At 34.6% G+C, this 25,564-nt stretch overlaps 2 protein-coding genes across 3 annotated transcripts; one reads left to right on the forward strand and one right to left on the reverse strand.

Moving 5' to 3' along the window:
* Positions 1–1,592: 1,592 nt before the first annotated feature.
* Positions 1,593–10,519, reverse strand: golga7 (golgin A7). Of its 2 annotated transcripts, none has more exons than XM_056467126.1 (6): positions 10,440–10,519; positions 9,568–9,690; positions 6,086–6,238; positions 5,910–6,011; positions 4,565–4,621; positions 1,593–2,477 (listed from the first exon to the last, which is right to left on the reverse strand). In XM_056467126.1, exons 1-5 carry the CDS (start codon positions 10,446–10,448, stop codon positions 4,577–4,579), a joined length of 432 nt encoding a protein of 143 aa, XP_056323101.1. In that variant the 5' UTR covers positions 10,449–10,519; the 3' UTR covers positions 1,593–2,477; positions 4,565–4,576. The 2 variants fall into 2 exon arrangements, with proteins under 2 accessions (XP_056323101.1, XP_056323102.1); XM_056467127.1 differs by having other exon boundaries at positions 4,560–4,621.
* Positions 10,520–18,046: 7,527 nt separating this feature from the next.
* On the forward strand, positions 18,047–23,351 carry sfrp1b (secreted frizzled-related protein 1b). Its single transcript, XM_056466851.1, has 3 exons — positions 18,047–18,741; positions 20,135–20,215; positions 22,586–23,351. The coding sequence occupies exons 1-3, from the start codon at positions 18,246–18,248 to the stop codon at positions 22,906–22,908; spliced, it is 900 nt and encodes a 299-aa protein (XP_056322826.1). The 5' UTR covers positions 18,047–18,245; the 3' UTR covers positions 22,909–23,351.
* The last annotated feature ends 2,213 nt before the right edge of the window (positions 23,352–25,564 follow it).

The raw sequence follows: 25,564 nt of genomic DNA on the forward strand, positions 1-25,564 counted from the left end.
GACTCATTTTAAAGGGATAGTTCACCCAAAACTGAAGATTCTGTCATCATTTAATCACCTTTCGCTTGTCAAAGTTTCTTCGCAAAAAATATATATTTTGAAAAATGTTAAAAACCTGAAGAGTGGCGCGGTGAGTAGCGCTGTCGCCTCACAGCAAGAACGTCGCCGGTTCGAGTCTTGGCAGGATCAGTTGGCATTTCTGTGTGGAGTTTGTTTGTTTGTTTGTTCTCCCTGTGTTCTCGTGGGTTTCCTCCGGGTGCTACGGTTTCCCCCACAAGTCCATGCGCTCTAGGAAAATTGGGAAAGCTAAATTGTTCGTCAGGCCTGTAGCCAGCCTATTAAAAGGGCTGGTTCTTTTTTTCTCAAAAAGTGGACCTATTTGCAGTTATTCGAGGTTCAAATACTGCCTTTTAGTGTCATTTAAAGCACTAATTAGTGCTGGATTAGCTTGTCGGATGGTTATCATTACCACACTGTTTGATGCAACAAACATAATTCCTACACTTTTGTCAAAGGGCTTAGTTTTTTGTTTACAAAAATGTATATTTACAAATGTGCATTTAAAATGCAAGTTATTACCGTTTTATGTATAATGTAATGAGATAAGAATTTTAGAAATATGAAAAAAAACTTTTTTTAAAATGCTAATTTATCATCCATCATAAAAAACAAACAAAATGAAAATGTAGCCTATAGGCAAATAACAAACTGGACAGCTCATTTCATTAATTTCTTTTCTTTTTGGCCAAGTCGCTTTATTAATCTGGGGTCGCGACAGCGGAAGGAACCACCAACGTATCCAGCACATGTTTTACGCAGCGGATGCCCTTCCAGCCGCAACCCATCAATGGGAAAACAGCTAATTTCATCAGTCTGAATTTATCCGTTTAATTGATAAAAGCCTTATTGGCTATTCTGTTTAAAGCTTTATGAAAAAATTTATGATGGCATACTGTCAAAAATGGGAAAAATTTGCTCATATAGGGGCCAAATTCTGGACTTTGTCAAAAGGGAGGTGGGTCTTTCGAACCACTCTGGCTATGGACCTGTCCGTAGTGTATGCGTTTAATTAGTTTTTTTTATTTTTTATAATTGCAGCTACATGTTTCTATTCTTTTTTAAGTTATCAATGTAAAATTGCTTATGCGTTTTAGATTCTATAAAATGAAACAAAATAATAATAAATAATCCTCAAATTTCCCAGTGATGGGTTCCAGCTGGAAGGACAGCCGCTGTGTAAAACATGCTGGATAAGTTGGTGGTTCATTACGCTTTGGCGACCCCTGATTAATAAAGGGACTAATCTGAAGAAAAAAGAATGAATGAGTGTTGGTATAATATTCAGGAAGTACAACTATTCTGACCTGATGTCCATTTAAATGGAAAAAATATATATACTTAAAGGGTGTTGAATTTGTATGATTATAATTTGGTCTCATTTATAGGAGCCTCAAGAACTGTGAAACCATACTTTTACATTTTCCTGAAACGTAATTCATGTGTAAAGGGGTCATTTCTAACTCACAAACATTGCTCTTTCAAACAAACAAAAATGAATGTATAAAAACGAAATAAAACACAGCAGGCAATGCAATTTGTTCAAGAAAACGCTATTTATTGTACGATACATTTAAATAAGTGTCAAAAGATTTTCAAAAAAGACATTATGATACAACACTGATAAAAAGATTTACGCAAGAAACAGGTCGAACTGACAAGAGTCTGAAATACAAGCTGGAGATGCAATATTAAATGCAAACCATGCCTTTTAAGGATTCGATGGCGTTTGTTTGTAATAAGGATTATATTGCAGACCCCGATAAAAGTACAGTAGTTCATTGGTAAATAGAGTCAAATGTAGTGTTAAAATAGAAAACACAAGCTGTTTTTCGAAGAGGGGAATGGAATGGAGCTTAGTAAAACAGCTAAACTTAGTACTTGCATTCATTAATTACAACAAACTAATTATCCATCTCAAATTTCTTCGTACACATTCAAAGCTTCTTTATGTATGTATAGACGTTTTAACAAGCACATATTTGATCGAATTTCTCGAAAACAAATTGTTAATACGAAACGCAGTCACAAAAGATCCTAATAATATGCAACTGTATTGTGGCAGAACATTGTGCACTTAATCTATACTTCCCATTCAAGACAAGTATATACAGAAAACAAGAGAAGGGAAACGCGCTGTAAAGAAATCAAACGATGCGATATAAAATTACATGGCACAACATGGATTTAAAAAGAACTCTGTTTAAGTAAGACATCGGAAAGCAGCTAACTGAGGGAAAGCTGATTTGGAGAGTTTCTGTAAGATATATTATATAATTCACTCTCTCCCTCTGTCCAAAACAAAAATAATAATAAAAAAATGATGCTATCTACATTTAAAGCAGTAGGGTTGTGATATCATGAGATGGAGAAGCAGGTTCTGAGTCCAGCAGGCCAGCAATCACGTTCCAAACATGATCCTGCAGGAGGAAATACAACTTTGCATTATAAAAGACAGAAAACAACATGCTGCAGCTACTAAGCAATGCACTTTTTACATATATCAAACAGAAAAGCACACACACAAACACTTACTGTTGACTATTATGCAACTACAGGCCGTCATTTAGAGCATTAGAAATCTGCCTAGGATTTATTGCACCATGTTGTTGTGGCTAAAAGAAATCAGTTATAGGAACCAGCACCTGAGAACCACCTGACAACGAAATTCTCTCATTCTACTGGTTACATGCAGTGTCCGTAAAAGCTCTGAAATACTGTAAGCCATCCAACAGCAACATCAAATGCTGCATTCAGAAAAATCAACAACTTCAGGATTGAGGAAGCGGTGATCACATATGATAACTTTTAATACAATGGTCTCCAACTCAATTTCTGGAGGGCAGCATCTCTGCATAGTCTTAATAGCCTGCTTAATAGTCTCTAGAAGTCTTGAACACCTTGGCTGTTTCAATATGCGTTCTTCAGCGATCTTGTGTCCTTGTGTAACATCATTATCAACCACTAAAGTTCAGTTCCAAGAACGGAGGATGCGTGAAAGTTCCCTGATGTGTTCTTGCTTTCGAAGATGCACCAATGCAGACTTGAGCACTGAACTTGCTCTAGAAGTCATTGCGACTGAATAAAGGAGGTGAGAAGCAAAGCATTTTATTTAAACTTATTATTAAAGTTCAGAGACTTATTTCTCTCAGCAGTTTCCCTAAATGAGATATATATTGAAAAAGGAAAAAGAAATCATTGTATAAATGCTGTAATGTTTAAATTTTCTGTCAAAAACGCATGAGGATCATGTGACCATCAGGAAGAACGCAGCATCCCAATTCTCACAGGACACGTTCTGTGTTCTCGCGACCTAGAGAGTTTGTTCTTCCGAGGTGACCTGGCAAGACCGGTCTTCACAAGAATGCAAGTCCGTTCTCTGCGTTCTTGGAATTTTGTATCAGCCGTGTTTGATTAGGGTTGGAGCAAAACTGTGCAGAGCTCAATTCCCTCAGGAATTGAGTCAATTCCCTCCAGGAATTGGAGGGAACTCAATTCTCCAAACTCAATTCCCTCCAGGAACTGAGTTTGACACCTACAGTGTAATGCTAAATATCAGAGGTTAATAAAAGAATAACACATCAGACAAAAGCAACAAATAAGTGTAGCTTATTTTAGCTTTCTCAATGGGTCTCTTCTAACACTATACAATATTGTGTTGACATCGTCGGCCAATCTGTGGACACTTATGTTATTGTAGTTCCTTTTGTGCTGGATTAGAAAAAAGCAGGTACTTTCACATTTAGTTATAGGAACTGTGCAGAGGCGATACGGTTTTGTATGTGTACTTTAAAATAGTATGTCAGTGTTTCGTATGGGGCGTGTGGGGTAGTGCTGTCGCCTCACAGCAAGGTCACTGGTTCGAGCCTCATCTTGGTCAGTTGGCGTTTCTGTGAGGAGTTTGCATGCTCTCCCTGCGTTCGTGTGGGTTTCCTCCAGGGTGCTCCGGTTTCCCCCACAGTCCAAAGACATGCGGTAAAGGTGAATTGGGTAGGCAAAATGTCCGTAGTGTATGAGTGTGTATGGGTGTTTCCCAGAAATGGGTTACAGCTGGAAGGGCATCCACTGTGTAAAACATTTGCTGGATAAGTTGGCGATTCATTCCGCTGTGGCGACCCCAGATTAATAAAGGGACTAAGCCGACAAGAAAATTAATGAATGAATGTTTTGTATGGGATGCATTCAAGCAATCAGCATACAATAAACATCACTGGTAGTTCCTGTTGTGCTGGGTTGGACCATGCTAAGAAGTAGGATCTAATTTAAGGTACTTTTCCAATGTATGGGATGGTTCGGTTCAGTTTGTACAGTTCACTTCTGGGGATTTTCTCACATAGATTCTTCCATCGGTCAACTTATTCTACTGACCATCATGGTAAAGCTGTAGTAAAACTCTATTGAAATATGGTTAATATGTATTTACAAAGTTACTTATATTCAACAATGACCCAAGAGAACCATCAAATTACATTGTAATCAACTATCAGGAAAAAAAAACCCACCTTACCTTTGGTGTGTTTTATCTTGAACCAATACTTCTATCCTCAAATATAGTGATCTCCACCTTAAAAATCTTGAGTTAAGTAATGTCAGTTTTATTTATATAGCACTATTAAACACAGCCATAGGTTGACTAATGTGCTGCACAATACAAAACACGAGCAGAAAGAAATAGAATTATAGCCAAAGCAAACAATTCTTACAGATAAAATGCCAAATCAATAGCATTGGTAAGTTTTCAACCAAGCTTTAAAAACAGACAGAGATGATCTAGGTCTAATACAGAGGGGCAGAGCATTCCACTATCTAGGACAAAAGCACAGTCACCCCTGCATTTGAGCCTCGACTTAAAGTCGGTCTTGTCACCAACGATATGAATTACTTTAGACAAAATTAACTTAACATTCATTTAAAAACATAAAATAAAATGTATACACTTTATCCAAAGAAATGTCGTCCCTCAGCTAGTGGATACTTTTTTGGACATACACTAACGGTTAAAAGTTTGGGGTCAGGTTTAATTATTTTTTTTCAAGTTTTTTGAAAATTATATCAGAAAACTATTCTGTTTATCAAGGTGGCATTTATGAAATGTAAAAAAGTTAAAGGGTTAAATGTTTATTAAAAATTTAAATAAATGCTTTCTTATTGTATGTGGTTTCAAATGAATTTTTTACTCCAGTTTTTATTGCTTTTATTTCCATTACCATTCTTCCTCCTCTTCTTCTTCTTCTTCTTCTTCTTATTATTATTATTATTAATAATAATAATAATAATAATAATAGAGTGATTTCTGAAACATCATGTGACTGGAGTAATGAAGCTGAAAATTCATCTTTAAAATGGTGGAATAAATTATTCAGTTAAATTATAAACTACTTTTAAACAGTTATATTATAGTGCAATAACATTTCACAATTTGTACTGTATTTTTGATTTAATAAATGCAGCTTAGGTGAGCAGGATAAGCTTATTTTAAAAATTAAAAAATCATACTGACCCCAAACTTTTGACCAGTAGTGTATATATAGACACTATTTACACTGTTTTCATAGTGTAAATCAGTGTAAATAGTGTCCACAGGACCCACATTTTTCCATGGCCATTAAGCTGTGAATATTATTAATATTGATGAATAAACCTTAAATAAAACCATAGAGCCAATATATCCCAAAAAATATTTTGTTGATACAATAAAACTTGTAAAATGTTATGAGCCCTCATAACATAGCCATGCATCTCTCAGCAACCCACTCAAAATGCTTCAGTGACTGCATGTAGCAATTCTGTCATGTCAAAAAACACCCATTTTGCGAGTGAACAGACAGACATGTGCGATTAAGAAAGGATACGACCCTGAGCCCCCTCTCAATGGGGTCGGTCAGAAGAAGCCCAAGAGGAGCGTAAATCTTCTCATTTTGCTCCTGGATGAACTTGGCAATCTTCTTCAGCACCTAAACAAAAACACCATAATACTGAATTCCATATCAACCAAAGTCATCCAAGATATCCACACTATTCTACTCACTTTCTCATAGTGTGTTTCCATGCAGAGGAAGATTGTGTATGCAGTGAGACAGGCCAAACAGCCCTCCAGATACGACCTGCCGCCAAGCTTCTCTGCTTCTGCATAGAGATTATTCAAGGTCTGTATGGTTTCCTCAAACTGCACTTTGTCAATCTGAAACAACAAAAACAATCAGACGATGTAAGTGGTGTTGCTTGACAGAGCTATTATATCTTTCCCCCAAGCCTGTTTACTACACACACATCTGGGTAGAATTACCAGAATGAACATCTGCAAACCTCCAAAAAACAAAACTGAAGTCATCTGAGTGAAAAATTAGAGCTGTCAGAATCAATAAGCCAATTCTTTAGATGAATTTGACATCTGTAAACATTGTCCTTCTTTATTTGCCATGAGGGCGTGTGATGTTTATAGATAATATGGTAACTGTTGTTTTAATGATGTGCAAGCTGATTTTATCTCGTATGTCACTCATTTAGCAATAAAACATGTTTTGAGAGTCCAAAAACTATACTACTCTATAAAGCCTATCAGAATGCTGGGAGAATGACTCTATAATTCAAGTTTAAAAAGCAAAAATAAATTGTGTATGCGTTTATTTATTTAATTTTTTTCACAAATATAGAAATAATTTTACATATGTAAATATTAGTTAGTTACTAATAGGCAGAATATGTGTGCACAGATATCCACTGATTGTTTTGCTCATCATTGAGTCTATTTATTTACTTTCATAAATGTTTGTAATTTTATATTAATTTGGCATTGAAATTGAATTCAGTAATATTGAAAATATTGAAATATGCATGTGATTATATGACTTATGTATAATACGGTTTGTAAAGTAGAATTTTCTGCCTTTTTTAAGGATATTTGGGGATTTGTATTGTAAACCTTGGGTAAAAGTTAAACATTTATTTCAACTTTTGATTTTTCAACTATGTGATTATTTATTTATTTCATGTATTACATTTTAGTTTCTATACTCAAAATCATCAGCATAATTTTTTACACAGAAATGACAAAAAACACCCGCAGATTCTGTCTGGCCCTGGATATTATATATAGTTAATAGGGTTGCTCCGATCAAGATTTTTGCAGCCGATACGAGTACCGATTCCTTGTCATTGTCGGCTGATTCTGATGCTTCAAGCTTTATAATGCATAAAGCACATTTTCCCACCAAGTAAGATACTTAAGTGGATCTCTCCTTACCTAAGAGAATAAATTAAGGATGCTGCATATAATCCCTTAAACACGTCTCTTACAAGCATTTAGGTGTGAACATGTCAAGATGAAAGAAAAATTCAACATATCTCAATCAAGAAAGTTTGGAGCGCAAATTTGATGCATAAAAAGTTAAAATGCACACCTATAAATCCATTACTTCTTTACTAAAGGGAAATAGGCCTATAAACTACTGTTTATTGCAACACGTATATTACAAGAATAAGTATATTATTATATTACTAAATATTCATGTTAAAAAAAAGTTTGGGTTTTATTTATCTAATATTTCCATCCAGGTTTTATTGAACTTGCAATTTTGTCAAAAACAGAACTTTCAGTTCTTATATGTAAAAAGGCCTAAATACTTGCAAGGTCATTCAAATATTTTGCTCATCTCCAACTATTGACAGCAGATCTGGGGAGCCTCACACCAGTCAGATCACTTGGGGGATTTGCACTCACGATATCTTTACTGCTCTATTCATTTAACCTAAGTAATGCAATACTCGGAACATCACTGTTCCTCACGCGATCTGGATATACAATGGTTGCAAAGTGACAATCATCATACACGTGAGTTACGCCAATCAACTGTATAAACACTTTATACACCTCATGTGTATACATTTTAGCTACTGTGACATGAGCGTAGCGATCACTCATGCTCCCACACATCATTTACCTCCTCTGGTGTTGTATCTGCTGTATGTATAACCCAAGTGCATCTGTTCTACTCGTAAACTCATAAACAAGCACCTTTGATCGATTTATAAGATTGGCCAGATTAGCAAGTACCGATCGGGTCATTAAATGTAATCAAAGACCGATACCGATCTCCGGCCGATTGATTGAAGCATCCCTAATAGTTAATATTGCACATGCAGGAGTGATGCTTTCCCAAGTATCAGCTTAATGATACTGTGTTACTGCAAAATAACCAATGAAAACAGTTCCAGAGCAGAACATTTGTGCGTTTCAAAGCAATGCTGAAAAGTCCTGAAATAATCTGTTTTTTAATAAATCATTTGAGTCAAAGATCCAGTGATCAGTTCAGTCACTTGCTTGGTTTCAATATCAAGAATGAGCCCAAGATCTCAGGGACTTGCCACTACCTACCTGGGTTGTAGGCAGTTTTCACACCTATAGATTGTTTGCTTTGTTCCAAAACAGGGATTATTAGAGTAACAAATCTGCAATATCCGTATGGCTTGGTTTATTTTTACAAGGCGTTATATTTAACCTAATAAATGTGTGTCACATGTAGGTAAATTGTCATCTTACTGATCAGGGCACACACTCCGTTATGTTCCAGAATCCCAGTCATCTGTCAGAAAAGACACACAGCAGCTCTGTGTATTTAATGTAGCTTTTGTTGTAGTGGTTATTTTCCTTCTTTTTAAAAGCTTTATCAATATTTCATTTAGTTTGAACAGTAGTGCTAAAATGTGCAAATCAAACCAATTTTCATTTAGGCATTTCAGGTTGTTTTTAATTTATAATAATTCACTATTCACTCTGAGTGGCAGTAGATTGTCTTCATGCACTTTGTTAAGACTAATTGTGTAAGACTGATTTTATTGGTCTGACGTTTGTTTGGTCTAAGTGTGATTGCTTTCTTCACTTCTACCCAAATAAACCAAACTGAAGGTGAAAACACACTGGGTTATGCAATAACATGCCAGGCATGAAAGGACTCTTAGTGTCATATTTATGTATCCAAGTCAGGTTTTCTTACAGGAATATACATTTTAAAAAAGTTACTGGCGAGTTACTGATGTGCATTAATGTTACATATTTTTCTTTAAAGCAGGAATCTCATGCCACAGTACAAAACAGTATTGCTGCTTCTGAAAATTTCAGACATGTGGACACATTGGATAATTAAGGTGAAGCAAAGCCATAGCGAGTGCAACTTTATTTTCCATTGTTAAATGAATTTGATAAAAAGCGTGCAACATTTTCACGCTAGAAAGCACGTATTATGCAGGAATGTAAGTGATTTGCTGCAACGGCCCCTTTAAATACGAGATCAATGTAGCGAATTTTGATGCTCTAGCCACCGGAGCTGAAGGTAGACAGTGTTGTCGCTGGGGCAGCCAGAGCAAACTTTGACCACCTCCAGTGTGAACACACAGTAAAAACCACCACTACATATTTGTATCACTGTGAATCCACCTATAATTCTAAAAAAAAAAAAAAAACTTTTCCACCCCAATGTCACATCCCCTTAGTTTTCTATGAACTCTACACACCCTGCTCTCCAGCTCGGCTGGGAACTTGGTCTGAAACTTGCAGATGGTGCCACAGGTGTAATCTCTCTGAACGAAAACCTTGGAGGCGACGGCTGCTTGCCGCAGGTCCTGCAAGCTGTGCGTCTGGAGAGAAACAAAAACAACATTATTACAAAATCATGAAATGTTACATTTTTGTCAATCTATTAATTTTCTAATATTAATATAATTTTTTTTAGCTATTTTTCAACTTAATAACAAATCTTTTATAGATTCCTGCTTTACAGAAGTCTTTTATGCACGTAGTTGAAAATAAAAACCCTGTAAAAACAGTTATAATCTAAAACATAATTAAAACTTTGACATTTCAGCTATTTAAATATACTTTAAAATGTCATTTATTATTGTGATGGTAAAGTTTCATTTTAATCATCCTTATCCCCTTTGCCCTTATCATCGGTGCCTACATTATCCGTAAGAAATCATCACATTACGCAGATTTCTGCTGAAATTACATTTCTTATGATTATTACAAAAGCTGACCATCATTAAAAACACCGGAAATCGCGAGCATATACACCGAAACAACAAACACAACGCCCTACGCCGAACACGTAAAAATAAAACAACGCGAAGCTCGTTTTTAACCTGACACCTTTTATATTCATGTACATGCGCTGACATTGAACAAGAGGATAGTTAGTCATCGACGTCGATAATTATCTTTGGCGACCACTGTTGAAGCGCTAACGTGTCAAATAACGGAATTATAAACACCCGTTTGTTATCAAAATTGTTGAGTTGTAAAGCATTTATTACAATGTGTGATTTTAGACGTCAATCAACGTCTGTGAACAAGTGAAAGTGTAAAAAAATATATTTTATTAACGTACCTCCGCCATAGTGGCTGCTTCTCCTCTTCCTGTTATTCAGCCTCCTCGTCCTCCTCAAAATACAGTCCGGTAGGAACCTTTACGTTTATTCATCGGTTCCGACGCTACGTCAATTTCAAACTACACATATTTGTTCGTCGCATTGTTACAGTTGTTCTAGATATCAGTTAAATTTTTAGTTTAAGTATTTGGGTAGGACTATTAATAATCAAGTGAGTGATACTAAAAATATACATCTCGTTAGTCTTTTTGCAAGCATAGACAGAGTATCGCTGTTATAATCTATAACAGAGGGATAGACAGACAGACAGACAGACAGACAGACAGACAGATAGATTAGTCTTTTTGCTAGCATAGACAGAGCATCACTATTATAATCTCTAACAGAGGGACAGACAGACAGACATAGACAGACAGATATTCAATACTCCACTTAATTACCAACAGAGGAAATGTCTGCTGTTAGAGACAGGAAACGTCTAATGTCTCCAACAATTAAAACACAAGTAGGAGGACATTGTGTAACCGTTTCAGATGTATAATGAAATGGCAGAAGTGCATGGCTGAAAAACAAACTCATAATTCATGTAATGTAAGCTTTAATCCTCCTTTTAAAATAAATAAAGCATCTTCGAAGTTCCTTTTGTCGCACTGCAAGTAAATGAAATGTAAAACAGACATGATCTCACTACATATTTAGCATAGTAATGATGCATCTGTTTGCCAGCATTAGGACAACACCATCACATTTCAGGGTGGAGGACGTTGTGTTCCTGAGCGAGAAAAGAAAACAGCCCTGTCCAGCTTTTATTAATGGTGTTAATTCACTTTTATCTGACACGAGCAAACCTGAAGATGACGAGGTTAATGCTAAAAACAGCCTTCATCTCTTGTGTCTTCATCTGTCTTTTCGAAATCCTACTTGGACAACCTGTACAGGGTGATATGGAACAGACAAAAATCTGTATGATTGAGAATGCAAGGAAGCTGGGGTTCAGTCAGCCTCGCATGATGAATGATTCAACGGGGGGATCATTTATTTCTAAAAGCTCCTGTGGGACACCTGAGCCATTTTTCATACCATACAGCAGAGTTTTCCCCATCAATCTTTGCTTTTGGACAGCACTGAATCATCTCAGTACTATTAAATAAAACAAGCTTGCGACTTATGCTTTAAAAGAGATTTAAAAAGTGTATCAGTGATGTTATGCAGTGCAAATTTAGAAGCATTTTTATGGCGTATCTGAATCATCTGCAGTTTATCAGACAGGAATGTTTGTTTGAAATGCTTTTCAGTTCACACATGAGCTTTATTATCAGCCAAACTTTTGCACTTCTCAAAGGAATCTCCGGCTGTAAAATTGAGAGCAGATCTGAAAAAAAAAAATTGTAAACATTCCAGTCTGCGAAACATCTCCTTTTGAATCATTCAACCTTATTTTGTTTGTGGATTTGTGGCCCTCGAGTGCTGCTGCAGTAAATTATGTTTTTATAGCATGGATTGACAAGACAAATTTAAAAAAGAATTGTAAGAAGGTTGCTGGTTTGAGCCCCGGCTGGGTCAGCTGGCATTTCTTTGTGTAGTTTGCATGTTCTCCTTGCGTTTGCGTGGGTTTCCTCCAGGTGCTCCGGTTTCCCCCACAGTCCAAAAGACATGGGCTATAGAAACTATTTAAACTAAATTGTCCGTAGTGTATGTGTGTAAATTAATGTGAATGGGTGTTTCCCAGTACTGGGTTGCACCTGGAAGGGCATCCGCTATGTAAAACATATGCTGGATAAGTTGGCGGTTCATTCCTCTGTAGCTATCCCTGATGAATAAAGAGACAAAGCCAAAGGAAAATATAAGAATATAGTAATAAAGTTTCACCATAGTGATATGGATTGAAATATGTGTTGTATATTTTAAACAAACAACTCACATACTGTCGCTTTAAGAGGATAGTTCACACAAAAAAAATGTGAATTCTGTCATCTTTCACTCTTCCTCTGCTTATTTCAAACGTGTTTGGGTTTCTTTCTTCTTTTGAACACAATATATTTAGATTTTTGAATGGCTTTGCTCCATAGAAAGCAATGGCTTCCATTTTCCAATATTCTTCAAAATATCTCCTGTTGTGTTCAACAGAACAAAAATGAACTCAGTACTATCGCTTTATTCAATCTCTCACAATGTTTTAATTTATTTATATTTGTATAATGCAGCAAATATCTAAATGCACATTACAGTGCTCAGCATAATTGAGTACACCTCATTTTGAAAATGAATATTTTTATCCATTTCTCAGTGAATATAGGCAATGTATTTTGGTGCATTGAAGCAAAACAGATTTATTAAACAGATATATTTATTTAAATAATATTTTAGTCACCAAACATATTTAGAAACTGAAAGATAATACAATTAAATTCGAGCAAAATATTGCAAAAAAAAAAAAAAATAATAATAATAAAATGCAACCGACAAAATTTTAAGTAATTTGTAAATTGTTTTGCTTCTCTTGATTTTTCCTCTTTTTAAAATTTGAATTTAATAATTTTCTATGATATATACATTTGGGTGTTCTAGTTTTTGGACCATCGCAAATTAGATAAGCTCCAGATTTGGCTTCAGTACTGACTAATCTAATGAATCTGCACAAATATAATAATGTAGCTTCCTGTTAAAAATATGAATTCAAAAGGGAGATTTGTGAGGGCTGTACTTATATATGCTGAGCACTGTATATGGATGTAATACTGTCAATAACTGTGACAATTTGGTATCATTGACACACTATTATAATTTTATTCATATTTTACCATTTTTTCTCATATTTTCTCTTTTCATTTAATTTTTTTGATGTCTGTGTTGTTTTATGTTTAATATCATAAATAATTTAATAATATTTTATTAAATTATTTTATAAAAATAATTATAAGGGTTTAAGTTCATTACTTTATTAATCACACTATTGGTAAAAAAAAACATTTTTATTAACTTTTAGCAAAAAACATTGTTTGTATTAAAACTTGTTGCATAAAATAAATTAAAAAGAATACTTAAAATGTATTGCATATTAAAAAATAAAACTGTGAATACTGCTAAAAATATGATATCTTAAATATTTTTTTGAATGTGGTGTTTTTGTACTTGGTTTGTTTAGGCCTGTCATGAATAAATAAATATGAAACTACATTCACTGGCAAGTCATGGGCAGCATGCACCTGTTTTAATGAGTGATTCATAAAAACGCAGTTGGTAGCACAATCGCCTCACAGCACGAATGTTGTGGGTTCGAGCCTCGGCTGGCTCAGTTGGCATTTCTGTGTGGTGTTTGCATTTTCTCCCCGCGTTGGCGTGGGTTTCCTCTGGGTGCTTAGGTTTCCCCCATAGTCCAAAGACATGCGCTATAGGTGAATTGAATAAACTAAATTGTCCATAGTGTATGTGTATGAATGGAAGTGTATCGGTGTTTCCCAGTGATAAGTTGCAGCTGGATGGGCATCCGCTGCGTAAAACATATGCTGGATAAGTTGGATAAGTTCATTCCGCTGTGGCGACCCCGGATTAATAAAGGGACTAAGCCAAAAAGAAAATGAATGAATTAATGAATAATTGCACTGTGAAGTTGTGCAATACTGTTAAAAATATGATATCTTAATTTTTTTAGATGTTGTTTTTTCAGTAACTATATTTACTGTTTTATGGGTGTGGTGTTTTTGTACTTGGTTAGTTTAGGTCTGTCATGGATAAATAAATATGAAACTACAACCACCGACAGGTAATGGGTGACATGCAACTGTTTTGTTTCCACATCTAAAGTTTCCAAAACTAAAGCAGTCAAACAAAAGTTTGCACGACTGCAACAGTCATGATGTGATGTCACACTATTAAAAAAAAACATATTCTAAAACATGAAAAATGCTGAATATTCCTAAAAAGCACTATTCAGAATGATGATAAAAGCGGTGTCTAAAAGTTTCTAAAAAGAGCTGTTTTCAAAAGGTACATGTTAAGGGTCATTATTAATAGCTCATTAGTAGCTAAATAATACAAAAGGGTTTTTTTAAAGTAACATTTTTAAGTACTAAAATATACATTTGAGGTACTAAAATGGACCATTTAAGTACAAATGTGCACCTTTTGAAAAAGTACCACGCCAGTGACAGCTCTTGTACCTTTATTTCTGAGAGTGTACAAACAGCACAAGCCCATGTTTGTTAAAAACGTTAAAAGCCTCAAGCTTTTCTCAAACCCCCCACAGCATCTCACCTCCAGCAAAGGTTTATTTACAGTGTTCTGGAACTGTATTTATATTTCACCATGCCAGGGGATCTGAAAATATGTTTAACTAGTAGTACTGTGCAAAATATCAGGAGAATATCAGATTTCAGCCAAGTCATGACTGCAGACGTTCATAAATCTCTAAATGACTCTCATTTATCCTTGAACCAGATTCACGAGACAGGTGGTCCGACTGGAGAAATACTGATACCACCAAAGATCTGGAGTTCAGGCAGAACATTTGCAAGTAAACACATCCCAATGACAGCTATATTTCTGTGAAATTAAAACATCTTAAGCGATGACTATTTCAGCATCCCATCCCATGTCTGTTTTCATTCAACTGTCACTTCATTAAGAGCATTGTGAAATGATTCTGCTGTATGTGTGTGGTTATGAAAGTCAGAACAGCTGCAGTAACGTGAGAGAGGAAATGCCCATATTGACATTTGTAATTGTTGTTAGTACAGTATGTGCATGAAATCTGCTCTCAAATCAGTGTTAAAAAACAACTGGAAGCAGCAGAGGGCATCTCATCATCACAAGCATCTGCAACCCAGTTCCAGAAAGGCAGCCAAAAGTTGCAGATGCTTCATTATAAATTCTTTGTAATGTGTCTTTGTTGCAAAGGAGCCATCCAGATTGCTTTGACCGACTTGACAAACACTGTTATAAATCAGCCTGTGGAACTTTTATAGAATTGGATCAGACATTTTACAGATGCACCACCGACACAGTCCATGTATACAGCCATTTTCACTTACATTTTATTAGTCTGTTACACAAGAGCTCTGCAACCCAAACTCTTTAACAAATGCAGCTGTACGGATGTCAGTTTTACTATTTCTACCAATTACTGTTTGCTGAAAGACTCTTGAAAGGATTTCATCTACTCTGAGCTTCTATTTTTGTTTTGTTCTCTGATTTATGCATGCAGATCAAAGCCTAATTTCCAAATTGACCAGATAAAAGCTCATTTTTATAATGCAATTATTGTATTTGTATGATATATGCTAGCAAAATTTCACGAAGAGTGTGATATGGCTCAATATTAGTACAAAGTAGCATCCTTTCCACATTTATGGGCATTTATAATGCTCAGTGCATTTGTTGACTGTACCTTGGTTGTGTTGAAAGTAAAATAAAGACTTTGTTTGTACACCTATATTGGGTATGTTCAATTTAAAAGTCCTATATACTGACTCAATTATGAAGACATTATTCCGTCGCTGGCATAACGTGCACTCAAATCAGCATCTGTAAAACACTGACCATTTTTTAATAGCAAATTAAATGTTTAGCCACAACTTTCTGCTCTGGAACAATTAATAGATTAATTAGACCAAATGCTCCCTGTTAAATATACCCCAAACTAATTATATATCTATAGAGGAATTACCAACCTATGCCAGACAGGTTCCCGGTTGCAAAAAGAGACCGGTTGCAATAACAATAATGTCATGTTGTGTGGTAGGATGCCAAATTCAACATTCCAAAAATAGAAAACTTAACTTTTACCATACACCACACTGCTTTTAATGCCAACCGCAGACGTCTTTGGCTAAAAGGGAGCTGAATGGATTATAAATGTTCAACTCTGCAGTTCTCATTTTATATCAAGTAAGTTAACGCTATGCTGAATCATACACATTACTCATTTTTGATTGCAGCAATGATTTCAGCAAAAACAGTTAAACATGGTTAATTAAACTGCGAACACTGAATGCTAAGAATGAAATGTGAAAGTGTAAGTTCACATACCCTACCTTACAGGTACAGTTCACTGTCAGAATGCAGTTTTGCTTGTTGATGATTACCCAGGCCTTGTATAGCTCCATCTTTTTTCCTTGTCTTTGGCTAGAACATAACATAATTGTTGGCATCCAAATACTTTTGGGCCTTTAACTTCTCTCTTGTAAAAACACTTGGAGTTTCAATGAGATAGTTGTATATTTCAGGCTGGATGCTTGGCCATTTCATCTTATCCAATCTATCCATTGGGTGGGTGCTATCGCAAATGGACCTGTCAGATGAACGCTGCTCACTTTAACGTTAATTTTGCCGAATAACTGTGCTTATCACTGGGTGGGGTGACAAGATGTTATAATATGCTGAAAGCATTATGTAAATAATATATATAATATGTAATCAATATAACTTATTTTTAAGACAACAACAAACTCTGTACCGCATTGGATGCCATTCCCTTACTGTAAATGCTAGCGCTCCCGTTTAGTTTTTTTCTGCAACCTCGTTGTGCACGTAGCCTGAATGTTTACAAACATGGTAATTTGTAACACGGTAGATTCCAGAAGAAATAGCACAGGTAAAGATACTATTGGCAGCTTTATGAATGATGAAGAGCCACTGACACCCTAAAGCTCACATCTCTAAAATCTCAAAGAAAATATCTAGACATCTTTATAAACCACAAGTTCATACCCCAAACTAATACTATATCTATAGGGACATACATCAGAGCCAGCGGTAGATTCCAGAAGAAATGGCAGAGGTAAAGATACTATTGGCAGCTTCATGGATAGACAATATCTAGAGTAGACAATATCTAGAGATCTCTATAAAACACAAGTTCAAACAATTACATAAAATTAAAAAATATATTTGAACTAAAAAATAAACACTAATTCAGACCATTAAAGACTACATTACCTACTTGCAGTGGTGCTAAATAAGATTTGATATATTATTATATATTGATATTTTAATTAGTTTAATTATTTCTTACTTTTATTTTTACTATAATTGGTAAAACGTTAGTTTAAGTACCAATTCCCATTATTAACTATACTGGCTTCTTTTGTTCTGCATATTAAGATATTGGCTGTTTAGAAAGTATGATCTTATAAACCTAAACCCAACCACTACCTTACTAACTATTAATAAGCAGCAAATTACTGAGCTAAAAGTTTTAATGCTTAAATAATAGCAATAGTACATTAAAACAAAATGTGACCCTATTATCTTTAATAATTCTAGATTTAGTCCATTAATACTTATTTTAAAATAATAAGCCCTCTTGATTATATTTTAAATTCTAAACGCTCTTGAACTCAACTTTGCCTCAAATGAATGATTCTTTCGTGAATTGATCCTCTATTTTTATCGAAATGCTGAGTACACAATTATTACAGGCTATTTCCAGTTAAAACTTACTTTTGTTTTAAGTCGTTTAAATCTGTATTACACGCCCACAGTGTAACCTTGTCACCGAACAGGCGCAAAAGGGTTAACTAATGGATTCAGTTTCGCGTTGCATAAAAAAGGTCATTTGTCATTTAAGAACATTGAGCAATCCTTTCGTTAAGCCAAGCCGGTTGCATTACTATTGGTTGTTTCTTTGAAGCGCGTTCATTAACTCTCGCGACGCGCCCCGAAAAGCAACGCTTGCGCGACACTCTTATCAAAACTGAAAAGACCGAGGACTAGTGCGCGCGGTAGCCTACCAATGCAAACAGAACTGCTAACACAGCGACGCATGTGGAAATAACTGTTCAGCACAGTATTTTCATCCTCGTGCCATGAAGAACCTTGTTCTGAAGCTGTGGCTCTCCATCGCTCCGGTTCTCTGCCTGCCGGTGCTCAACGCCTTCGACTATGAAGACTACACCTGGGCACCGGACACATCCGACAAACACTCGCCGTGTGTGGACATTCCCGAGGACCTGAGGCTGTGTTTTAACGTTGGCTACAGGAAGATGATGCTCCCCAATCTGCTGGACCATGAGACCATCGCGGAGGTGAAGCAGCAAGCGGTCAGCTGGGTTCCGCTGGTGCACAAAGCCTGTCACCGGGGCACGCAGGTCCTGCTCTGCTCGCTCTTCGCCCCTGTGTGCCTCGACAGACCCTTATACCCGTGCCGCTGGTTTTGCGAGGCTGTCCGGGACAGTTGTGCCCCCATCATGCAGGCGTTTGGCTTCCCCTGGCCAGAAATGCTCAGATGTGATAAGTTTCCTTTGGGCGAGGTTTGCATTTCATCGAACGCCACAAAGAGTAATGAGACAGAGATAACCGCAGGTGAGTTTACTGTATGTGTCTATTTATATTGAATTTCTCGTCATCCTACTTTTTAATCCTGGTATATTTAACATAATTTATCTGAACTGGTCATAAGATATTAAAGCCTACGGATTTTTTTTTTTTTTGTTAAGTTACGCTGTTTCTAAATGTTGTAGTTATGTATTTACTTTATGTAATTTACTTAGCAACTTTAAAAAAAAGATATATATTTTTTTGTTTTAATGAAATTTTTATTATTTATTTATTTAAATAATTTTTACAAATTATTTATTGGAATCTCGTTTAATCATATTTTGTACATAACTTTTATTTGTCATAAGTATTTTGTTGTATTATTGTTTGATTATTCAATACTAACAGCATGTTTATCTTAATAAAATGCGAGAACTTTCTTTTATTTCAGGAATCACTTTTACATTTTTTTATGTTTTTTCTCTACACCATAAAAAATATTATCAAGTGTCCAACTCATGAACATTTGATAATAATTGTGGAACAAACTCCACACATTTATTTATTTAACAACACACATAGTTAACATTTAACAACAATATGCACATAATATAGCTATATACAATATTATATATAGTAATATACTGTACAATTATAACACAATTATATATATATATATATATATATATATATATATATATATATATATATATATATATATATATATATATATATATATATATTGCACTGTGGAAACCTCTGCCATGAAAACAAAGTCCACGTATGTGTAAACATACTTGGCAATAAAGCTCTTTCTGATTCTGATTCTAATAATTTGCAAAGAACCCCAATAGGAGACCCCAGTGTGTTGTAGACAAACATAGTAAACTATCAATCTTATCAGTAAAATATAATATAGTTTTCATTTTGTTAATTTGCAATTCTCTCATTTAGATACACCTTTGTTTATTGTTTAAAATTTCCTGCTATTATTAGTAATCAGCAGGTGTGTCAACAATTTTGTTCTGTAGTGTATGGTTATATAATGCTGATTGTGTTATAAAATATGTTTGTGATGCATGCATTTTCAACAAATAAGTCAAGGTTATTGATACAAATATTTTGCACAAGATATTTTAAAGTGGTCAAAGCCTAAACATGCAGTAATCCATTTGCAAACTGTATATTATTGTGAGAATTTAAATGGATGGAAAAAAGCCTTTTTAATGGATATGATTTGATAAGTCTTAAAGTTATTTTAATATTTATACAAACTGTATATGAATATATTGTATAAAATATCTAAGGTAGGTTTACAGTTTCATAAATGACATTATTATTAAGAATTGGCTACAAGCCAATAAACAATCATTATTGCATTCATCCCCTGTGGCAGGACATTTGGATTGAATCTATCCTCTTTTTTCTTCTTCTTTAGGTGGCTCGTCTGTATGTCCAGCATGTGATAATGAGATGGACACAGATGTGATTCTGGAACAGATGTGTGCCAGTGAATTTGGTAAAGAATCACTGATATTAATTGATGAATTAAAGTTATTATTAGTGTGATATTGCGTTAACTTTGAAACACCAAACAAAAAATAGTTCATCTAAATATATAATATATTCAAAAAGATTTATTAAATAAATTTAAGATAAATTAACATAAAAAAATATATAATCAGTAAGAAGTTGCTTAAGAACTAAGAAGTACGATATTGTCAGTAAGAAGTTGAAGAGAATAAATGATTGTCTCTGAAACACAACTGAAGTAAAATTAGTTGCCTTTACTGCAATGACTGAAAGCAGTTTTGGGAAACACTTTATTTTAAAGTACACTTCACACTATTGCCAACTAATTTGCAGTTTATTAATAGTGAGTACGATAGTTGTTGGATTTAGGTATTGGGTGGGATTAGGAATGTAAAATAAGATCAGACTTTATAAGTACTAAGAAACAGTCATTATTTTAATAATAGGCAGGTAATAAGCCAATATTTAACAATGTGAATTACTTAAACTAAAGTTTTACTTCGTTTTTTTCCTGACTAATATCAACATGCTAATCTTTTGGTTGAAACTCACCACAGAATGAAAGGCATCTGGGTTCAAAACAGTTTTGAAAATGAGGTCTTAGACTATTATGCAGATCTGTCTGAAACACATCGAAACACATTTTAGATCTGAAGGCTTTTGGCAAAGATCTTTTACAAACATAAGCAAATCTTGTTCCAAGCACTTTTCAGTACACTGCTACTAACGCAAGTGATTTCAAAATGTTTCGTTTATTGGCCAGAGCTTAATGATTTCAAGAAAACAAAACCCGATCAACTGATTCCCATCATTGTGATTCCGTTCTGGTCCATAATTTTTTTCTCAAACATTTGTTTCCAATAGTATTGTTGCTCAAAAAAAAGATTTCTGATATTATTATCTGCATTTGCTCAGCCTAAATCTAAATTTCTCTCTTGAGACAATAGGAACGGTGTAGTGTTGCATGTGTGTTCACACAACTGATACTTTTTGTTGTGTGTATTGTTTACCACAGCTCTGCTCTTTTTTTGTTGCTCCCTTCCTATTATTTTGTTTTCAATTGCAGCTCTACGTCAAACATTTTTCTCTTTGTATATGTATATTTCATGTCTTTTTTTCCATAGACTAACATATCCATGACAGTGGATTATTAGATTTCAACCGCAAGTGGAGAAATTATGGATTTATATAAAGCAGAGCTACTTCTTCCATTGCTAATGCAGTCTTTAGCTACCCATGATGTGAGTCGAATCCAGCAGCTCACTTTTTTTCAGGGTCTGAGATGTTGTCAAAGACAGGAAGCTCGCCTCTGGCAAGAATTTCATGGGACCTTTTATTTTTATGGCAAGCTATCAAGGACTAACCCAACAAAGACTTTTACTAGTCATTATAGGATGACTGTGTCTCAAACTATGCATCCCTACACTGTAAAATGTGAAAATGAAAACATGTAGTTAACTTTTTCCATTGGATATTTCTACCTAATCTCATCCCAAAATGAAAACATAATCATTATTTGGTAAATGTAACCATATGAAGGCAGTATATTAAAGAACTTTAGGATGGATAGCGATGGAAATTTAACTTGTAATGGTCTTTTTTTTTATCATTTTCCACAATCACACCAGTGTTTGGTCTTCACATTATAGCAGATCATAATGTTTATTAAAGTGCACCATGACAAGTATTTGGTCAAATTTCACACTCTTCATGGAATAGGAACATTGTGTAGATCACTGAGTGATGAAGTCATAGAGAACTAGAACTTCAATAAGACACTGTTAACCTTATTAAGTGTTTGCAGTGTTTGAATTGCCAGGTGTGCCTCAGGGATCCGTAAAAAGGCCTATTTAGTTTTAACATTAACAATAAGTACGTTTTTGAGAAATTGTGCAATCTCATAATTGATCTTGGTTGGATTTTGAATTTGATTCAGACCCAAGAATCGTATTCTCACACACCCAGGATGATATTGCGATACAACACATTGCGCCATGAACCAGCTTTGCACAATTAGCACCGAATAGCATCTGAAAGACATAAACTAGAGTGAGTTCTTGGCTTAAATGTGAAAACCGATGATGAAAAACAGCCAAGTGCTAAGCATCTCCATGGCAAAGAAATACAACAATGACCTTAAGCAAAAATACTTCAAATATTTGCGTTTTCCTTCAGTACTTGAAGGATTTCGCTTTTAAATAAAGGTTTCAACTTGCGTAACTGTTTCAGATGTTGCATAACTCTTTTAAATGTTTATTCAGGACTTCATTGGTGTGCCATGAAATTGTCTCATTTAAACTCGTGAACTTTAATGACTTGTGAAAATCTAAAATCAACATTTTTTTTCTCTTTGCAGCAATCAAGACGAAGATCAAAGAGGTTAAAATAGACAACTTGGACCGAAAAGTCATTCTGCAGAAAAGGAGAAAACCGGTGAGGCCTGGAACTATGAAAAAGCAGGATCTGAAGAAGCTTGTGCTTTACCTGAAAAATGGAGCACATTGTCCATGCCAACAGCTGGAAAACTTAGAGAACCACTATCTAATCATGGGTCGAAGTGTGGGGAAACAGTACGTTTTGACAGGCATTCACAAGTGGGACAAATCTAGCAAAGAATTTAAGAAGGCCTTTAAAAAACTCAAAAACCATAAATGTCCAACTTATGATCACGTGTTTTAATAATGATCATTTGGAAACTAATCTGGCAATTATAACATTATATTACCTTTTGTGTTACATGCCACAGTCCAGTTTCGAAAGAGCTTGTTTGACAAACAAATGGCGAAAAAATTACAGACAAGTCTCAAAATGTTTTCCTAATCATTCATCATTATGAGTTCTGCTTTCGCCTTTTGGAATATCTTGTTGGATTAATAACTATTGGTGCAATCTTTTTAAAATGTTTATGTTGTAATATCCATCACAGCTCTCAGTTATTCTTCTATTCAGTACAATACATAATGCACAATACCTTAGATAATAAAGTGACAACCTTTACAGTACTTTTTGTCTCGCATAGGATGCAAAGCACAATTAATCTCACAGTGAAATGTGTCCTATAGCATGTCTGTGGACTTGCACTGTAATCAGTCGACATTAAAACAGAATGTATTTTTAATAAATCTGACTACTCTGGCATCTTTATTAGATGTTGAACATAGGTATGGGCTGGTATAAGATTCTGACAGTATAATAACCTTTGATAAAAATATCATGGTTTGACGGTAATGTGATTACTGCACTAAAATATATTCTTTTTAAATGTCCGGGTAAAAAAATCTAACTTTTTTCCCCGTTGAACACAATATATTTTATTTTGAGAAACATTTTAAATGTTTTGGAACAGTGAACATGTCAGGCTGAATAATTCAAATGAATCATAGACTTCTGCTGTCTTCATTTGTTTCAAAAACACAGATTTCTTTACATTTTAAAACTGCATCTTTGGATATATTTACTGTTGGAGATACTGTTGTCCGAAAAAACAAGAAAAAAACGTAATGAAAAGTCTTACACATACCTTAAGAACGGTATAGCAGAAAATGTTGGCAGTTTTAAAACCTTAACTTTTCCAAACCACGGTATACCTTGAAAACGGTTATCATCCCATGCCTAGTTGAACATTAGTGATCATTTTCTGTAGTGTGGAAATGCAAATGACGAGTAGCCGTTTTGACCTGCCAAATGGTTTCACTTTTTAACAGGGCACATGCTGTGAAATCACCACGAACTGAGACCACATTAGGGAAATTTCAGACACTGCATGTGCACTGTGTAAGCAACACAGCCAGACAATGTGTTTATCTTGTACAGACAGATCAGAAATGTTTGTTTTGGGAAAGATTTGGACATGTATTTCTTTTAGCTCTGCTGATGAAAGATTTGAGCTTTCCCTCATGTTTTCCACGAAGACAGTTTATTATGCCAAAATATTACATGATGCATATTCAATTATAATATGTAACCATGGACCACAATATTAGTCGTATTTGTTCAATAGAGGTTTATATATCACCTGAACTTTTAATAAATAAGATTTCCATTAACAATATTTGGCCATAATACTACTATTTGACTAAATTAGTCTAAAAGAAATGCTTATCAAAACATTTAGTAATCGAAAATTGAGTTTTGATATATTTACAGTAGGAAATTCACAAAATGTCTTCATGGAACAGGATTTTTGCCTAATTTTGTTATGATTTTGGCAAAAAAAAAAAAAAACTGTAATTTTGAGCCGTTATTTAAAGTTATTTTTGCAGACAATATTATTATTAGCATGATAATATTGAGTTTAAACAGCTAATCTAAACATCTAAACAGATGTTTTTTTTTTCTGGACTTTGAACGAGTCAGGAACCTTGCTGTATTTTGAGGATGAGGGAGCTCTTAAACTTCACCTGATCTTAATTTGTTTTCAGAAGTTGAATGAAGGTCACGGGGATTTTGAATGACATGAGGCTGAGTAATTAATAACATCATATCCATGTTTAGGTGAACAAACACTTTAAATGCTCTCTATATTGAGAATGCCCCTCCCACTAGCATGCCTCTAATTAATAACAGGTAAAGCTTTAAAACAATCAAACAAAATGCTTTGCAAAATGATTCATACGCATTCAAAACACCATATCGCAACACCTGTTGGTCGAAACCATGTAAAGGCAACCAATATCCAGAAAAAACATTGATTAAAATCATTAACTGTAAAAATTAAAGATTAAAATGGGCTTTTTCAAACAGTGCAAATGTTGAAAGTATCAAATACACTTAGCTTATTGTCTATTATCAATAATTATGAAGTGTCCCCATAAAATGTTTTTTTAATCAAATTTAAATATTTTTTAAATTTTTTTCCTTATTAAATATAATATCATTCTTTTACGTTTTACAAATGGCTCATTAAAACATCTAAATACTCTTAAAACCTGATCCGAGATCAGATAAAAACTGAAATATGTTCAGTGATCCACTGGGGCAATCTGAAGTAAACTGAATAATATAGATGTTAAGGTATTATATCACCTGCCAGCTGAAAACCATTTAATTTTCATTACATTTTTTTAAAACACGACTGATAAAATATTTTAAAATAGTAATAAATAATAAATCAAATAATAATAGTAAAGAAAACTACTAATAAAATATATAAATAAATACACAGAACTTAAATCATTCATTTTCTTTTCAGCTTACTCCCTTATTAATCAGAGGTCATCACAGCGGAACGAACCGCCAACTTATCTAGCATATGTTTTACGCAGTGGATGCCTTTCCAGCTGCAACCTATTACTGGGAAACATCCATACACACTCATTCACACACATACACTACA

This window comes from Danio aesculapii, chromosome 10 (assembly GCF_903798145.1).
Source record: "Danio aesculapii chromosome 10, fDanAes4.1, whole genome shotgun sequence".
NCBI classification, from domain to species: domain Eukaryota; kingdom Metazoa; phylum Chordata; class Actinopteri; order Cypriniformes; family Danionidae; genus Danio; species Danio aesculapii.

Bases quoted from the DNA above. Each gene is read 5' to 3' on its own strand.
- sfrp1b (XM_056466851.1), top strand. From the start codon at position 18,246: ATGAAGAACCTTGTTCTGAAGCTGTGGCTCTCCATCGCTCCGGTTCTC. The intron at 18,742-20,134 runs GTGAGTTTACTG...CTTCTTCTTTAG, and splicing joins TGAGACAGAGATAACCGCAG to GTGGCTCGTCTGTATGTCCA. The intron at 20,216-22,585 runs GTAAAGAATCAC...TTCTCTTTGCAG, and splicing joins GATGTGTGCCAGTGAATTTG to CAATCAAGACGAAGATCAAA.
- golga7 (XM_056467126.1), bottom strand. The intron at 6,239-9,567 runs GTGTGTAGAGTT...TTGTTGTTTCAG, and splicing joins CAGCCGAGCTGGAGAGCAGG to ATTGACAAAGTGCAGTTTGA. The intron at 4,622-5,909 runs GTATCCTTTCTT...AAGATTTTTAAG, and splicing joins TTGAGAGGGGGCTCAGGGTC to GTGGAGATCACTATATTTGA.